The sequence below is a fragment of the Muntiacus reevesi genome, chromosome 2, assembly GCF_963930625.1.
Source record: "Muntiacus reevesi chromosome 2, mMunRee1.1, whole genome shotgun sequence".
NCBI lineage: Eukaryota > Metazoa > Chordata > Mammalia > Artiodactyla > Cervidae > Muntiacus > Muntiacus reevesi.
This window is the reverse complement of record NC_089250.1, coordinates 143705147-143723731: the sequence shown is the minus strand read 5'-3', so window position 1 is coordinate 143723731 and position 18585 is coordinate 143705147. Positions and strand designations below refer to the sequence as shown.

The following is an 18585-nucleotide window of genomic DNA, read 5'->3' as shown; positions in this document are numbered from 1 at the left end:
GTGGAATACAGCAGGTTTTCTGTTGCTGCTATCAGAGTAGAAGCAAGATTTTGAAACACAGCTAGAGACATAAACCAGTGATTTCTTGGTTTAGAATGGTGTTTGGTTTCCATAGAGGCAATCTCCTGGGCTACTGTTAACATGGAGGACCTCAATTTTTATACAGTTTCTGTGCCTCATATTTTTGCCTGGACCATTAAGCACAACTTTATGTGGAACCTTACTGAATGTTCTAGTTTGACAACATCCCAGAATATCTGAAATAAGCATCTGGTTCTTGAGAATACTGTCTTGGCCGTAGGAGACACTTAGTAAATATCTTTTGACATGACAAGATGACGAAGCAGGATTAAATTGTTACTACTTTTGCAAGCACTGTGTGATTATAAATCTTTGGATTCAGAAGTTTGTCTACTATCTGCTGCTAATTTTTTAGGACTCGGGGAAATTTAATGTGTTTAGTATTGTAATTTAAAGTCTAGGCTTTCTGCTAAATGAGATTTTCATTATGAATACTTAAATCCTCCAGATTTCCTTCCAATTTCCTTTTAGATGGCCTGGGATAAGAATCATGTCTATTGAAATGAAATATTGTGTTCTCCTAGTCAGACTGATTTCCATACTGTTTTCCCATATTTTAGTCACTCTTGCTTTGGCTGATGGCATCTCACCATCTCTCTCTTTATTCCTTATTTCCTGTCTAAATCTTGCCAGCCTTTTTAAAGCTCATCACAAATTCTACTCTTGTTCCATAGCTCTTAAAGTCTATATTGTAAATTTTGGCCCTTGGTCTTATTTCCTTTAGTAATGTTGTCTTGTTATTAATCTCATAAGTTTTTGTGTGAGTTTTTCTCCAGAAAGTCTCCAAACTTCTTGAAGGCAGGGGTTGTAACACAATACATATTTCTGGCCTTTCTACTTTTGGTGAAAGTTGTTAAATTGAAGTGATTTCTCAGGAAGCAGTTTGGTGTAGTGAACATGGGGCCAGAAACCTGGAGAAGAGGTTCTGACCCTGGCTCCTCCACCAGTTGGTTACATGACTTTGCAGAAAGTACCTAACCATTCTAGACTCCAGCTAGTTCTCTGAAGCAAGAGGTTTTAACTGCATGAACCTACCAACAGCTTAAAGCTCAACATTTGAAAAACTAAAATCATAGCATCTGGTCCCATAACTTCATGGCAAATAGAAGGGGAAAAAGTGGAAATGTGACAGATTTTGTTTTCTTGGGTTCCAAAATCACTGTGGATAGTGACTGCAGCCATGAAGTTAAAAGACACTTGCTGTTTGAAAGGAAAGCTGACAAACCTAGACAGTATGCTAAAAAGCAAAGACCTCATTTGGCCAACAAAGGTTCATATAGTCAAAGCTGTGGTTTTTCCATTAGTCATGTATGGATGTGAGAATTGGACCATATGGAAGGCTGAGTGCTGAAGAATTGATGCTTTCGAATTATGGTGCTGGGGAAGATTCTTGAGAGTTCTTTGGACTGCAAGGAGATCAAACCAGTCAATCCTAAAAGAAATCTACCCTGAATATTCATTGGAAGGGCTGATGCTGAAACTTTGATACATGGGCCTCGTGATGTGAAGAGACAACTCATTTGAAAAGACCCTGATACTGGGAAAGACTGAAGGCCACACAAGAAGAGGGCGACAGGATGAGATGGTTAAATAGCATTACTGACTCAACTTGAGCAAACTCCGGGAGATAGTAAAGGACAGGGAAGCCTGGCATCTGCAGTCCATGGAGTCGCAAAGAGTCGCATATGACTTAGCGATTGAACAATAACAGCCACAACCAATAACTTAAGTGGTCTATAGTGATATTGTCAATGGTGTCATCAGATGCTTAGAGATCAGGGGCTTTTTTTTAGATCTTGTTCAGTGCCAGGCATTTCTGTCTTTGTCTTCTTGGAGGTTAGTATGTTGAGTCATACTGATGACTCTTATATAAAAGAGAGAAATACAGGATGTGTCTATATTTACATATAAATATTTTATATATACACATACACATATAGAGTGATAAACTGTCATAAGAAATGAAAATGAAATTTGTAAAAAGATTTTTGTGAACTAATGTACTTTGTATCTACAAAATATTAAATGTTGGAGTCAGTTTGACTAAATGGAAATGGTCTTTATATGTGAAACAGCAATGTTCTAGGAAAGAATTATATTAATAAAGTCCTCTTAAGAAGTTGTTTTCATAGGAATGAGATGCAGAAACTTATTTTTAGGAATTTTTGGAACACATTAGAGGACATAATATAAACAAATGGCTTAACAGATTTGGCATTTGATAGGAATATTTAAGAAGCATCTTGGGGAAATGTGAGATCCCCATATATGATGTAAGAAAAAAAAATGTTTAGAAAAATATGAACACTTTTAGCCTTTAAAATACATATAACAAAGCCAAAGACTTTAAAGTATTTATACTGGGAAAATGATTTTTGAGATAATATAAAAGAAGTAAAAAAGTACATGAAAATAGGATGTCAAATTGAAGATTTAACCTTTGAACTCTTGCTGGTTCTTGGTTTGACAATTGAAGACTATCCTTTAGGTTTAGATAGAAATGTATATGTAAAGTTCATCTGGCAGTTGAATTTGGTTAATGTTTTGAAAGGAATAAACTGAGCTCACCTTTCATATCAACTTCTCTCTCCCTACTCAGGACCTGTCACTAATGTTTATTATCACCCTTTTAACCCTAGAGTTCATAGTCTATTCTTTTCTGTCCTGGAATTTTGTATGCAATTAGTTGTCAAATTCCTGTTATGTCTCCTGGGTTGACAACTTTCCGTTTCCATGGCGTTTTCTATGTTAATCTAAATAAATCACTACTTTAGCTTCCCAGCTGGTGGTCTTGCCTGCAGATGTGATAGATAATGAGAGCCACATCACACAAAAGCAAAGGAATGAAGAAAAAGTCATCTTTTTGAAAGGTTCATTTTGTGGCTATTTATAGGATGAATTAGGGAGAGCACAAGCCCCCCAGCCAATATTCAAGGCCCTCTCCCTAACATCATCATCATGTTCTCTTCTCAGAGCCTCACCTCATCTATATTGCCTTTCCTAAGCTAACTGCTTCCTGACACTTATACACACAGTTGTGTGGCTGGTTATTTAACTCTACCAGTTAATACCTAATTTGTATCTGTTATGAATTGCTTCATAAGGATTTTCTCTCCTGTGTTGGATTGTGAGTTCTTTGGAAACAGGGGCCATGCTTCCTTTCTTCTTTGTATTCTGTCAAGTACTCTGTTGCTGTACTTAATACAACAGGCTTAATACAGTGCCTTGTGTCCAGGATACACTCATTATGTGTTCACCTATTGGATGCCTTCCAGTGCAATAGGGAGTCATTCCGGATCCAAATCAAGTTATGACAGGGGTAGAGTAATTAAGTACCACATTGTTGGTTACTAGGAGGAAGCACTGCTGATGGTGGCAGTTCTATTAAAAAGGAAATTGAATAGGCTATCTGAGAGATAATTAGGACCTGACCTAAAATATTGCCTACAGCTTCAGAGGAAGAGGTTGCTGTTGAGTTCAAAGGGCTACTTGTATGCATGTAATAGTTATCTTTTACCTTCATTGTAAGCATTAATATTAGCAGTGGAATCAGAGTTCAGAATACAAGTCCTAGCAATAGTATCCTTGTGGGTATTCCATGTAGTTTGCAATCCTAGGCCAACCCCAGGCAAATAAAGGACTCTGATTGAGAGAACATTGAAACTTTTCCTGGTGCATCTTGACTCAAACATTAACTATAAAATATTTTGTCTCTGGTCTTTTATGTATGTTCAGATACAAAAATCTATGATAAACCTAGGCAGCATGTTAGAAAGCAGAGACATCACTTTGCCAGCAGACATCCATATAGTCAGTTATGGTTTTTCTAGTCACATACAGATGTGAGAGTTGGACCATAAAGAAGGCTGAATGCTGAAGAATTAATGGTTTTGAACTGTGGCGCTGGAAAACACTCTTGAGAGTCCTTGGACAGCAAAGAGATCAAACCAATCCTGTAGGAAACCAACCCTGAATATTCATTGGAAGGACTGATGCTGAAGCTCCAATACTTTGGCCACCTGATGCGAAGAGCTGACTCATTGAAAAAGACCCTGATGCTGGGAACGATTGAGGGCAGGTGGAAAAGGGGATGACAGGATGAAACGGTTGGATGGCGTCACTAACTCAATGGACATGAGTTTGAGCAAACTCCGAGAGAGAGTGTAGAACAGGAAAGCCTTGCATGCTGAGGTCCATGGGGTTGCAACGAATCAGACACAACTTAGCAACTGAACAACAAGGATACATAAAGAAATTACCCTGATAGCTAATATTTGGGGGGCTAAAATTGTAATGGAGTTCTCTTGTACTTATCTCTTAGCAGTTCTGTAGAGATTTTCCTTTAGCACTAGTGGTTCCTTGATGATATGTGTGCTGAGCATTGATGAGATATTTTTTCCTCCCCAGACAACACTACAAACTGATGAAGTTAAAAATGTGCCTTGTGGAACAAGGTAAGCGTTCCCCTTGCTTACCAACATCCCTTTGATTCAGATGTAGTTTCTGTTCATAAACTGTAGTCGCTTAAGCATCTTTCATATAGGCGTGATAGTAACCCAGGGGAATTTCTCTTCTGAGCGTTATTTGAGAAAAGCCCTGCCTCCAAATAGGAGCTTTCCATCTTAGGAGTCATTTTTAACTGATAGTAACAGTTTAAAATGGAATTAGCTCACCATATCAAGTGTAGTATTAAATGCCATCTAATTTAGAGTTTCTGATTCAGTAGGTCTGGAATGAGATCCAAGAATTTGCATTGCTAGCAAGAGTTCCCAGGTGATGCTAATACTGCTGGTCCAAAGACCATATTTAGAAAATCACTGCCCTAAAGAGTTGTGGGGCAGGAAAGGCAGGCAAGGCCCAAAGAGTATAATCAGTACATTGCGTTGTATCAAAGGAAGAGTATAAAGCTCAAAGTGTGTTTTAAATTCTGTATTTTAAATGACTAATATATCACTTTTAAAGCCTGTAAAAGAGGCTTTGACATCTGTGGAAGGACAGGAATGCTCTTAAAAAGGGAGCAGATTCTCTCTGTTTTAAGTTAAGGTATTTGATACCAAGTTCTCTCTAGGTCTATCTGTAACTCTCTTTTATGGATTCCCTTCAGAGATGACTCAAAATTGGCAGCTGATGAGATGTTGGGTAAATTTTATTTTTATCTTCATGCTTTCCTATGTTTGTCAGATTTTTTGCCTGTGAGCAGGTATTATGCTTTTTTTTATCAGAAAAAAATGTTATTGTAAGTTGATAGAAGGGCTTAATTGTATATTTTCAAAATCTCTTTAACTTCATATATCTTAAACTGAGGTTTACATGTCCTTCAGGATGTGTGCTGGTAGGCCAGGAACTATAGGAAACCATTAAATTAACAAGAGCTATCTTTCTGGAGTGTCAATTTTACTTCACGTTTTGGGGGAAAGTTCTTTTTTTCATATTAGAATAAATACAGATGAAAAGTAGATGAAGATAAAGCAGGAAATCAAAAAAATTTCAGTTCATGGCTGACCTCTGTACCTCTTGGGAAACTATTTTATCTGGTTCCTTGTTGGAGAAGTTTGGGGAATGAATGCACTGCTTTAGCTGTTGGCTTCAGTTAATAAGGCCAGAGTACTAAGCAGCTCTAGGTTTTAGGTCTAGTCTTCCTGTGAGCTCACGTGATAACAGCATTTACAAAGGAGAGCCTTTGGTTATGAGAGGAGCCAGGTGAGTGTGTATAGGGTTATTTGAGTAGTGATTAATGAGGTAGTTTTAATCAGTAGTATATCTTTAGATTTTACTTCTAAATTTCTATCACGTGGGGTTGTTGGATGATGTGGGATTAATCTGGGAATCTATTAGTTTGTATTTGGCTTACATTTTTCCATTTCTCTGTTTTTAGTGGTGGGGTCATGATCTATATTGACCGAATAGAAGTGGTTAATATGTTGGCCCCTTGTGCAGGTATGGTACCCATCTATTCTGTTAGAGCTATAATCAGAGTATCTGTAACTGAGAGAGTCCTTGAAGAATAGGAAGAGATTCCCTAAGGAAAGTTTTATGACCTGATTCATTTCTGTTCTCTCTCTATATAAAATAATCATTGGAATATTTTCCATTCTTAGGGAATGGTGATAGTGATAGGTCACAAATCCTAGACAAAGTTGACTTTCTGCAACTGTATGGGATACTCCTCTCTGAGCTGAGTGTATTTAGCAAGATAGTCATTGATTATTTCTAGAATTCCTTGAAAGTGACATTTCATCCAGTCAGGATGAGAAATAATTTCCTTACATATTGAAAGTCTAACTGATCAGTTCCTTGACCACATTGATTTGCGACCACCGAAAAAGCTTTTTTAGCTGAGATTTGCTATAACTTGCAATCTGAAAGTCCTCAGTGTGGGGAAAACATTTTCTTGGTAATAGATGAAAACCCCCCGAAATGGAGTACTGTTCAAATTAAAAACTGAATGAGAACTTCTGAAGTAAGATTGGCCTTCTTTTTAATGTTTGATTTTTTTCCCAGTTTTTTTTATTTTGATAAAATACATATAACAGAATTTGCCATCTTAACCACTTTTAAATATTCAGTGGGCATTAAATACATTCACATTGTTTTACAGTCATCACCAACATCCATCTCTATAACTCATTTTCATCTTTCATCTTGCAAAACTGAAAGTCTCTACCCATTAAACAGTAACTTCCCATCCACCCCCTCTCCCAGCCCCTGGCAACCACCCTTTCTGTCATTTCTGTGTACATTTCTGTGTACTTTCTGTCTCTATGAGGTACTCTTAGGTACCTCATAAATGGAATCATACAATGTTTGTCTTTTTGTACTGGCTTATTTAACACTTAATATAATGTCCTCAGGGTTCATCTGTGTTGCAGCATGTCAGAATTTCCTTTCTTTTTAAGACTGAATAATAATCCACTGTATGTCTATACCACATCTTGTTTATCCATTCATCCGTTGATGGACATTTAGGTTACTTCATTTTTTAGCTATTATGAATAATGCTGCTATGACCATGGGTATACATGGGTCTCTTTGAGATCTTACTTTGAATCAAAAGATCTGCTATTTTCAGAAAACCTATATAGGTATTTCTCCAAAAAAAGACATGCAGATGCTCAATAGGCACATGAAAAGATGCTCAACATCACTAATTATTAGAGAACTGCAAATCAAAACTACAATGAGGTACCACCTCACACTGATCAGAATGGCCATCGTTTAAAAGTCTTATAAATAACAAATGCTGAAGAGGGTGTAGAGAAAAGGAAACCCTCCTATGCTGTCAGTAGGAATGTAAATTGATGCAGCCACTATGAAAAACAATATGGAGATTCCTCAAAAGACCAGAAATAAAGCCCTGTCATATGATCCTACTCCTGGGCATGTACCTAGACAGATTATAATTTGAAAAGATACATGCCCCAGTTCATTGTAGCACTGTTTACATGGAAACAACCTAAATTGTCCATCGACAGATGAATGGATTAAAAAGGATGTGGTACATACATATAATGGAATGTATGCAGCATAAAAAAGAATGATATAATGCTAATTTGAAGCAGCATGAATAGATGGATTAGAGATTATCATACTAAGTAAAGTCAGAAAGACAAATAATGGTATGATACCAATTGCATGTGAAATCTAAAATATGACACATATTATGAAACAACAGATTTATGGTTGCCTTGGGGGAGGGTGGGTTGGGAGTTTGGAATTAGCAGATGCAAACTGTTATATAAAAGATGGATAAGTAGTATGACCCCACTGTATAGCATAGGGAACTATATTCACTATCATGTGGTAAATCATAATGAAAGAGAACATGAAAAAGAATGTGTATATATGTATAACTGAATCACTTTGCTTTACAGTAGAAATTAATACATTATAAATCAACTATACTGTAATAAAATAAAATTTTTTAAACGATCTGCCATTTTATTATCCTTATTACTTATTACTAAGTAGTAATGCTTTTCCTTATTAAGTATTATTTATTAATAATTATCCTTATTACTAAAATTTGCACACATGCAATGTCAGGATACTGTGTTCAGCAAAAACAATTCAAAAACATGAAGTTAGACCTTTGCCTTAAGGGTTTGTTTTTTTTTTTTCCTCTTGAGAAGGCATGATACTGACCTAAGAATACATATATATTGGAATATAAGGTCTAGCTGAATTTCATGTCACTGGTACAGGCACAAATAGCAAAAGAATTTCAGAACAGAGAGCAAGCTGTGTTACTATCAAGTGGATTTGGATTATATTTTTCAGCAACTAAGTATTTTCCTGTCTTTTATCATCTAGTTTCCCTGGTCACAGGGGTGTTCCTGGAGGCTCAGATGGTAAAGAATCTGCCTGCAATGCACGAGACTCGGGTTCAATTCCTGGGTCGGGAATATCCCCTGTAGAAGGGAATGGCACCCCACTCCAGTATTCTTGCTTGGAAAATTCCATGAACAGAGGAGTCTGGAGGGCTATCTTAGTCCATGGGGTCGCAAAGAGTCAGACATGACTAAGCAAATTAACACTTTCACTTGACTTCACTTTCTCACTTGCCCTGGTCACAGATCAGTGGGATGGACTGTGATTGAAAAACAACAGAAGAAGGGGAGATATTGCTTGTTGTCTGGCGAGAGGTAAAGAGGAAACTATTGGATCACTGACTCATTTGTAAATGACCAAGAGAATGAATTAGCCACCGAGTGTTTTTTGATGACCTGTTTGTGATCTGCAGTCTAGTAACTTCTAGTTTCCTCCATAGGAAGGCCAGGAGAGCATGTCTTGGGTTTGAAGGGAGAAAGCAGCATGTTTTAATAAGTAGGGCTTAGGTTCTGGCACGGTATAGTATATACCCTTAGCACATTTCTGAAATTCTGTTTCTCAGTTTCATATTATGAAAAATTAGATTTTTTTGTGAGGATTGTGTGTTAAGGAAGTATATAAATTGCTAGACATAAAGCCTGGCCCAGAAATGTTAGCTTCCTTCCCTTCTAGCCTAGCATCTTTTTTTTTCCCCCAACCTTTGAAAACTGCCTTTTTGAAAGTGGCCTTTTGGAGCTACTTCCCTCTTTCATTTCCACTGTTCCTCAATTAGTTCAGGTTCTCTTCATCTAAACTTTTGCTTTTCAATCATAGCTTCTTTATACTTTCCCCACTTCTGATTTCTATGCCTTAGAGTTCATTTTTCACTCTGCTGCCAAAGTACAGTCTGATAGTGCCATGGCCTTGCTCAAAAACTTTGCCAGTTCCTTATTACCTTCAAGATAATATATATTCTTCTTAGTATGGAGCTCAAAGTTTGCTTATTAGAGTTGCAAATGCAGTAATATGTGGAATATTAAGCACGTTAAGAAACACATCAAGGCTTGGAGTTGTGTTCCATGTTTTCACTGTTTAATTGGCACTTCTTATGTGTGTTTTATAACTAACTTTTACCTTGGCTGAATTGGAGGATACACAGGTTAACATGAATTGTACCTTTCTTCCAGTGTTCGATATCGTGAGGAACTACACTGCAGATTATGACAAGACCTTAATCTTCAATAAAATCCACCATGAACTGAACCAGTTTTGCAGTGCCCATACACTTCAAGAAGTTTACATTGAATTGTTTGGTGAGTCTTATTTGTTTTAAATATATGAATAACCAATTAGAAATCTTGTTCAACTTGTTTGTGAAGGCTATAATAATAACAGTAATGCGTTATTTGTGCATTTCTTCCGAATTTATAATAGAGCAGTTGTGTTTAAAATATTCTTTATCTTAAGTTTAAAATTTCTTTGCTTAAAATTGCTTAAATTAAGCAAATTGTTACTTAAGATACTTTAAGAATGATAACCATTTTCTGAAATGTATAGTGTATAACTTGGTACTGATTGGAAAAAGATTCATTTCTTACAATATTCTATTTGTGCCATGATAATTTACTAAAAATTAGCTTTGCTTGTGCGCTCTCAGTCTCTTTAGTTGCATCCGACTGTATGGGACCCCATGAAGCCTGCCAGGCTTCTCTGTCCATGGGATTCTCCACACAAGAATACTGGAGTGGGTTGCCATGCCCTCCTCCAGGGGCTCTTCCCAACCCGGGGATCAAACTTGTGTTTCCTACAGTGCAAGCAGATTCTTTACCATCTGAACCACCAGGGAAGCCTAAGAATACTGCTGTGGGTAGCCTATCCCTTCTCCAGAGGATCTTCCTGGCCCAGAAATCGAAACAGGGTCTCCTGCATTGCAGGCGGGTTCTTTACCAGCTGAGCTACCAGGGAAGCCCAGTTTTGTTGCTATTTTAATAGATAATTTGGGGAATTTAGAACCTGTGTCTTGCAGTTTCCCAAGACTCACCTCCACGTTTGATGAGGACTGGCAGGACTCCATATAATTATACTCACAGCTGAGATGTACTACAGCAAAAAAAATACAGAGTAAAATCGCAAAAGGAAAAGACTCATGGTGAAGTCTGAAGAAAATCAGGCACAATCTTGCAAGAGTCTTCTCCAGTGGAGTCATGCAGGATACACTGGATTACTCCAGCCTTGAAATGTGACAACACATGTGAGATGTTGTCTGCTGGAGAAGCTCATTAGAGACTTTCTGCCCAGAATTTTTCCTGGAAGTTGTTCATGTAGGTACCCTCTGCCTAGCATGTATCAATACCAATATTCCAGATTTCCAGAAGGAAAGTAGATACTCAGCGTAAAATACATTGTTTGAATAAACAATTTAGGCACAGTGAAGTCATTCTTCCCAGTTCTGGAGATTGTGGAAATGAAATGCTCTCCAAATCCACAACCCCAGGTGACAGACAGAGACCAAATTGCAAATAGGCCTTTCTAGGATAGTAGTTTTCAAGCTTGCTATGTTAATTCTTTTATGTACAAGTTACTTTTCATTTGTGATACTGAAAGTTCTGGCCAGGGGTTAGGTTGCTGCTATTGGCTGCCTACTTCTGTCTTCTGGAATTATTAATGAATTTCTTAGAGGCAGATATAGGAATGCTTTATCAGTGTAGAAATCTATCAGTTGATTCCTCCTTGTTGGTTACGAGCTATTGGAATGATGTTTGAGAAAATTTGGCCTTTTCTTATTTGTCACATTACTGGTTATTTAGTAATGGGGGAAGTACTGAAGAGGTGGATAGAAAAATTTGTGAATTGTGAAGTCAAGTGAAATGACATCATTATTCTCGTATGCTTTAAGAACTTTCCCGTGAGGCTTTCTCCTTCTCTCTCTCTAAATCTAAAATAATCAGCTGAGTTCCATAGAAATGAAATTTAGTTATTTGAGAATTTGAATAAAGATTGACTAAAGGTAGAAATTTGTTTTTTTAGAGAATCAAGACACATATAAGTCACAATACTGATTAAGACATTAGAAACCTAGATCCTCCATTTATTGGATAAACGTCAGTGACTGCTTGTTGTCTTTCCTCAATTTCTTTGTCCAATAATTGCTCACACTTTTTCTCATTTGTATATATATTTATTTGTTTTCATATGTGTGTGACATGGCTCAAGCTCTATAAAAGAATACCATGGAAACTTTAGATCTAATAATAATTAGTTTTGTTTTAGTGCTAGCACGGTGTTAAGACTGTTTTTCTGAGTGTCGTGAGAGCTCTTGTTCTTGGCTTCAAAAACAGATCAAATAGACGAAAACCTCAAGCAAGCTCTGCAGAAAGATTTAAACGTCATGGCCCCAGGCCTCACCATACAGGTAAGCCCTTCTCCTAGGAAAATTCTTTGGGAATTTTGAGAGCTTTGAATTTGATTATCCTCTAATAGGACTGTTTATTAAGCAGTTATTTAACTGAAGTGCTTTGGTAAATTATAGTCTGTCTTTCTCAGTTTAACTTTAGGTTATGGGTAGCATTTTTTTCTGAACTCTTGGAACATATAAGCTGAGGTTCATGCAGGAAATAAAATCCATATACCCCTATGTTTGAGGCGTTATTAAGTTACAGTAATGGTGTTAAGTCAGTGTAAGACTGATCCTTGACATCAGTAAGATTATGAAAAAGAATTTCAAGTATAAAATTCAAACAATAGTTCCAGACAAAGTAGATATCACAAAGTATTCATTGACAGATGAATTGACTGGATGACTTTTGCTCTAAGTTAAAAGAACATTTCAAGAAAGTCTGCCTGGAAATGACTGGCTTGGAATTTTGATAGGTCTAGAAGAATTAATAGGGTTTATATGGGGGAAAGGAGTAAGGAAGATATTTCAAGTGGATGGAATGACCTAAGTAAAAGCAAGGTAACAGATGAATTTAGTGGTGGTATGATGGTAGCAGTGGCATTGGGAGATAGAATAGTGAGAAAAACTGCTTTTTGGGGTCAGTATTTTTTCAGAGTGGGTTGAAATCCATTATTAGGTTCTAAAATCAGTTTTAGTGGGTCATGACTAGCCTTTAAATAAAATGGAATTGAATAGGAAAAGAAACCTGGGCACACGGCTTGTAGTAAGTTTTAAGTACCATTCTGTGAAACTTGTTTGTATAATGTAAGTGTGTGGTGTAGGTGTTATTGTTGGGTGTCACTGTAAGATGCCTTTTCTACTGTAGTCATGCTCAGTAACATTGGAAAGCAGTGACTGTGGATCTGGATTATCCGAGAAGTGGTGAATATGACTTCTCTAATATGCTTCCTCAGTTTCTAGGTCATACTGCTTCTGAGAAGTGTGCATTCACTCTGAGTGATCAGGCGCAATCTCATAAGTCCTAGGGTATTTCCCTGTCCTCCCCCTTGGTGTGCCATTATCTCTGCTGGCTTCCTGAGGGGAAGCTGCCCAAGTTACAGGGTCTCTTGAAATGTCCAGAGGTAACTTTGTAAAACCCTTTTGGTTGTTCTGGAGTAGCTTTTCAATTTTAAAGATAAAGTGAATGTCACAGATTCTTATATTCTGCTCAAGTTGTTACTTGGAGATTGAGCTCATTCTTCTTTACAACCCTGTATAGTTCCTTGCCTTATATTACATAACTATTTACCTATTGTTTCCAATTTGCCTTTAATAAACAATAGTGTCGTGAATATTCCTGACACATCTCCTTGTATGTACAATTTATCTTTCAAAGTGACTGTATAAATCTACATTCTCACCAGCAGTATTTGTGAATACTTGTTTCTCCACAACCTTGTCAACATGTGAAGCAATCAGACATACTGATTTTTGACACATGGATACATGTGAAGTTATTGAATATCTCTTTGATTTGCATTTCATTAGTTGTTAATGAGGTTGACATCTTTTTATTTAATTTTTGTCCATTTGCATTCTTGTGTCAATTGCCTATTCATATTCTTTGCCCTAATGTTGGACTAAAATGGAATCATACCCTAACCATTTTTTTCACCAATAATATGTGTCTTTTCAAGTCAGAAATAAGATTGGCTACATCATCACTTTTAACGTTTTCATTTAATCCCTGTGGCTTCCAGTTTTTACTGTTATGTACATGTTGTGATGACTAAGCTGTGCTGGGTCTTCATTTCTTTGCAAGGACTTTCTCAAGTTGCAGTGAGCCAGGACTGCTCTTTGTTGCGGCGTGTGGGCTTCTCATTGCAGTGGCGACTCTTGTTGTGGAGCACAGGCCATAGGGCTTGCAGGCTCAATAGCTGTGGCCCACAGGCCTAATTGCTCTGCAGCATGGGGAATCTTCCCAGACCAGAGATCCAACCAGTGTTCCCTGCATTGACAGGCGGTTTCTTTCCCACTGTGCCACCAGGGAAGTACAGGATAAATTCTCAATTGTAGGATTGATGAGTCAAAGTGTTTGCCCTGTATGGGGACTTTTTGTTCCATATTGCCAAACTGCATTTCGGAAAAATTTTAGCATCTTGCGCTCTCTCATCAGCAGCGTTCATGAGCTGTTGTTTTCTGCACATTTGATTGTGTGATTGTACCCAAATAATTAACAGATGCGTGTCTCTAAATCCTTTTGGAGAAAATGTGTCTGGTATTTTGTGTTAATTATTGAATATCCTCGGGTGTATGTTTGCTCATTTTTTGGTTTTTATCTGTTTTTCTCATTGACTTAAACTATTTTTGATATGTTAATTATGGCAACTCAAATGCATAGGAAACATTTTCTCCTAGTTTTCTTTTTTGCTGTTGAACTTTTTTCCGCTTGGCAGTTCTGAAGTTTAATTTTAGTATTTTTAGAGTAATTTTAATATTTTTTCTTTATGAATTTTGCTGTGCCAGCATGCTTTTAAGAGCCTTTCACCAACTTTAAAATATAAAAATCTAAATAAAATCAGAAATTATATTTTTTCTCTACTTTTATAGTTGTATTTTTAGGTTTAAATTTTTAATTCATCTGGAATTCATTTTTAGTTGTGAGGTTGGACTCCAGTCCCTCTCCCAATTATTAACAGTAATTATTGAATAATTTATGCCCTTCTGTCTTCCTTGTTTGAAATGCCAATGGTATTGTATGCTAAATTTTGTTATACGGTAAAGTCATTTTTTTTGGACTTTGTTCTGTTCCATTGCTTTTTCTATTTCCTATTCTTCCATTAGTTACTGAGCCTTTCATCTTTTCCCATCCAATCTGCTTCTCTCCTGTTTTTTTCTTCTAGTTAGTAAATGATTCCCTCTTAGCCTCAGGCCAGTCTAAATATGTGGGAGGCATCTTTGACAACCCTCTTGCCCTTAACATCCAGTCCCTGGATCCTGCTGATTCTACTGAATCCATCTAAAACATCTCTGCCACCTCCTTAAACCAAATACTGTCTTTTGCCTGAATTTCTGCAATAGTCTCTTGTCTTGTTTTCTCACTTTTACTTGTCTACTGCATGGCAGGAAAAAGGATCTTTTAAACTTAACTATATTTACTTGTTTTTATTAAAAGTTGTTGAATGAAAAAATATCACTATATTCATTTTTTTAAGCTGATCAAGATCTCCATTTTTTGGTTGCTTTAGTCTTGTTATAAAATAGCTTCTTATAGTTGAAATGCATTTTTAAAACTTAAAGGCTATTTTTCAGTGTTCCTATCTTTAACATGTTACCTCATGGTTATGATAATTCAACTTTTTAGTCACTTTTAAAATTCTGGTAAGATATATTTTGTCTTTTCAAAAATAATGGCCTTTAATATTTATGTCCAATTAACTCTCCATGATGAGTTTTCACTACTGATATTTTCAAGGCATACCAGGTACCTAAATTGGCTTGTACATTTTAAAATTAGGAATATAGTCTATGACTTTACTTATATTATCATTTTTGTTTCTTTTAGAATTTCTGACTTCGGTGAGAAACCCGTATACCAAGTTAAATTAATATTCATAAACTTAATGAACTTTAATGCAATTAAATATGTAGTCTATTTTTAAGCATTGAGGAATGCAAACAATTCTTGATGACTTTATTGTATCTCTACAGATTTGCTGAATAAACTATTGTTAGTAATTTTTTCAGTTAATTTCCTTAGATTTCTGTGTGTGTGTATGGTAAAAATATTTAACTTGAGATCTACCCTCTTAAATTTTAAGTGTACAAAAAGAATTTTAAGTGTACATTTTATTGACTGTAGGTACAATGTTGTACAGTAGATCTCTGGAACTATTTATTTTACTTGATGAAAACTTTATGAGTTTCTCTAGAATTTTTTTAGCTATGTAATTATGCCAAAATAAAAATGTTGACTTTCCTCCCAATCTAATATTTTAATTTTCCACATAACTCTAATAACTATCTGAAATTCTTTTGTTTATTTATATGCTTTATGTTGTTATTTACTGTCTTTTTGTCCTTTTAAAATCTTAAAGTCCATGAGTGCAGTCTTGTCTTGTTTATTGCTGTATCCACAGTGGTTGAAACAAACAGTACTTGGTTCGACTAGGCACCCAATTAATACTTGTTGAGTGAACCTTCTCTGTAACACTCAGTGTTTTAATTTTTCCCTTCTCTGTATTTGTACCCCATTTTTTCTTTTCTTTTTTAAAAATTTTATTTTTTTTTACTTTGCTAGGTCTTCGTTGCTGTGAGGGCCTTACTCTAGCTGTGGTAAGCAGGGGCTTCTCTCTAGTTGCAGTGCACAGGCTTCTCGTTGCCATGGCTTGTCTTGTTGTGGATTAAGGGCTCTAGAGCACGCAGGCTTCAGCGTTGCAGCATGTGGGCTCAGGAATTGTGACTCACGGGCTTAGTTGCTCTGTGACATGTGAAATCTTCCCAAGGGATCGAACCTGTGTCTCCTGCATTGTCAGGCAGATTCTTCACCACTGAGCCACTAGGGAAGCCCTGCATTTTTTCTTCTTTAACAACTACTGTGGCAAATTGAAGTGGTGAAAAAATTCTTGATTTTTTTTTCCTATGCTATTTAAGGCAGTGATTATATTATATGCTGGCTTTTGGTTTAAAGTATGTGCTTATGACCCAGGGTTCAGTTTCAACAGACACATTCATTTCATCAGCCTTTTTCCCTTTCTTCACTCACTGTGTGTGTTTGTGTATTTGACCATTGCTTTGGGGTATTTTGTTTCTTAAATCTCTTTATGAAGCAAATTATTCATATCAATAGGTGCTTATGTTTCACATATTTGAAAATTATGAGATTTCCCAAGATTGCCAAGTGTGTAGTATATTCTTCAGCCTCACACAGCAAGATAGAAGTCTTCAGAAGACAGTTCTATTTCATGCTACTTTTTAAGACTAGGAAAACACGTGACCATTGCTTCCCTCTGAATCATATTGGAGGTCACCTGTCTTTCACATAGGGAAATCGGGCATCTGTTACCAGTTTTGGTTCTGAATTTTTCTTTGTCTTCTGGATATGTCCTTGAGTTCTTCTTCATAACCTCACATGCTACAACCTTCAGCATGAAAATTGAGGTTTTTTTACCATGGTCCCCAGCATCTTATTCCATTTCACTGTAATTATTATATTTAGTTATGATAATCCTCAGTTATGCACAGATCTAGCTTTTTTATGGAGGGTAGGCTGTGTTGCTTAAAAGTTTTAAAAGCTTTCTTTCAAAAGCCCTAAATGAAGTCTTTCTGCCTAAAAGCCTTGTTGCTTAAAAGTTCAACCAATTTTCAGAGGGAAATTAAAAGTTCCTTTAGATCAGCAAGATGTTGTGTGTGTGTGTGTGTGTGCGCGTGTGCGTGTGTATGCGCGCGCGCACGTGCAGTCACGTGGAGGGTGGTACAGGACATTTAGCTAGTAAAATCAAACACTTCTGAGAGGTCAGGTCCTTAATACGGAAAAATCAGCCTTCGGAACCTGGATTTCCCACAAAGATGTAACCGTGTAAGCGCTTGTGTGTCCACAGCACAGAAAGCCAAACTCTTGACAGTTGTTGTTTGCACCAAAGTAAATGTTTATTTGCAGGATCCAGCAAAGAGAGTGGGCAACTGATGCTCAGAGGACCCAAACTCCTCAATAGCTTTAAGGGAAGTTTTTAAAGGCAACATTTGGAGTGAAGGTTGTAGAAGGCATGACTTTCTTCTGGTTAATGTTCCAGAAATATTAATCATCAGTCTTCTTGTGCCAACCAGTCGGGGGTCTGTGTGCTCATGCTTAGCGTGTAGTCACCATCCTCCACCTGGGTGAGGGCCTTAGTTCCTGCACGATGAGTCAGAGACATGCATCAGGTTGTTAGATATATCCCTTGACCCTGTTTTATAAATTGTTTCTTGACTGCTTGAGTTTGTTCTTTTGACCTCAGGAAAGGCCCAGGAAACTAAAGTCCTTTTCTACAAAAAAGAAACAGGGAACACACAGGGGCTTTTATACTGGCTCTTGCACCCCAAAATTATCCTGTTTCATAGATAATTATGCCAAGGTACACTATGATTAGGGAATCTGTATAATAAAAAATGTTTGCAGAGACATGTAGACTTTGTTCTAAGCAAGATTCTAGGGAGAAAGAATGTAACCTGCTAATTGGTGTTTGTTAATTATTAATTGGTGTTTGTTTTTCCTCAGTGTTGGGCTGTTTATTTGTAATCAATACTGAATTTTAGGAAGGTTTAGGAAGTGATATATTCATTTACTGTCCACTATATTAAGTTGCATATACCCATGAGGGTTTGTTTCTGTTTTTGACTATTTTCTACTTTACAGTTTAAATCTTGAAATTTTGCCTTTCTTCTATTTCTTTGACTTTCAGGTTTGAAATGAAACAAAAGTATTCAATTTAAGAGCTTTGTGAAAGATCTTTTAAGGAAGAATCTTTTCTCTAAAAGTTTATTTCCTCAATGGATAGAGGAAATCCATTAGCCAACCATTTTTTTAAGGAAACAAGAAGCAGTTTATCTTTGACTTTGGTGTGGTGGCAGGAAAAATAGATTTTCTACTGGATCCCTACATGTGTTTGTAGGCAGCTATGTCATAGCTCTTTAATATTAGTTTCATTTGAGGCACTCTTTTGTACAAGATTTAAAGATTTATTTTTCAAATATACTTTGGCTTTTTCACTTCTGTTTTTTAGGCTGTGCGTGTTACAAAACCCAAAATCCCAGAAGCCATAAGAAGAAATTTTGAGTTAATG

The 18585-nt window shown here is 36.6% G+C and overlaps 1 protein-coding gene across 3 annotated transcripts in view; it reads left to right on the top strand.

The window, feature by feature from the left end:
- ERLIN1 (ER lipid raft associated 1) overlaps positions 1-18585 on the top strand; it is a 37509-nt gene that overhangs the window by 2791 nt on the left and 16133 nt on the right. For all 3 annotated transcript variants that reach the window (XM_065923093.1, XM_065923094.1, XM_065923092.1), the window contains 5 exons: positions 4489-4535; positions 5957-6018; positions 9576-9701; positions 11727-11800; positions 18526-18584. In XM_065923093.1, the coding sequence (XP_065779165.1) occupies positions 4489-4535; positions 5957-6018; positions 9576-9701; positions 11727-11800; positions 18526-18584 (368 nt within the window). The remainder of the gene's footprint in view (positions 1-4488; positions 4536-5956; positions 6019-9575; positions 9702-11726; positions 11801-18525; position 18585) is intronic.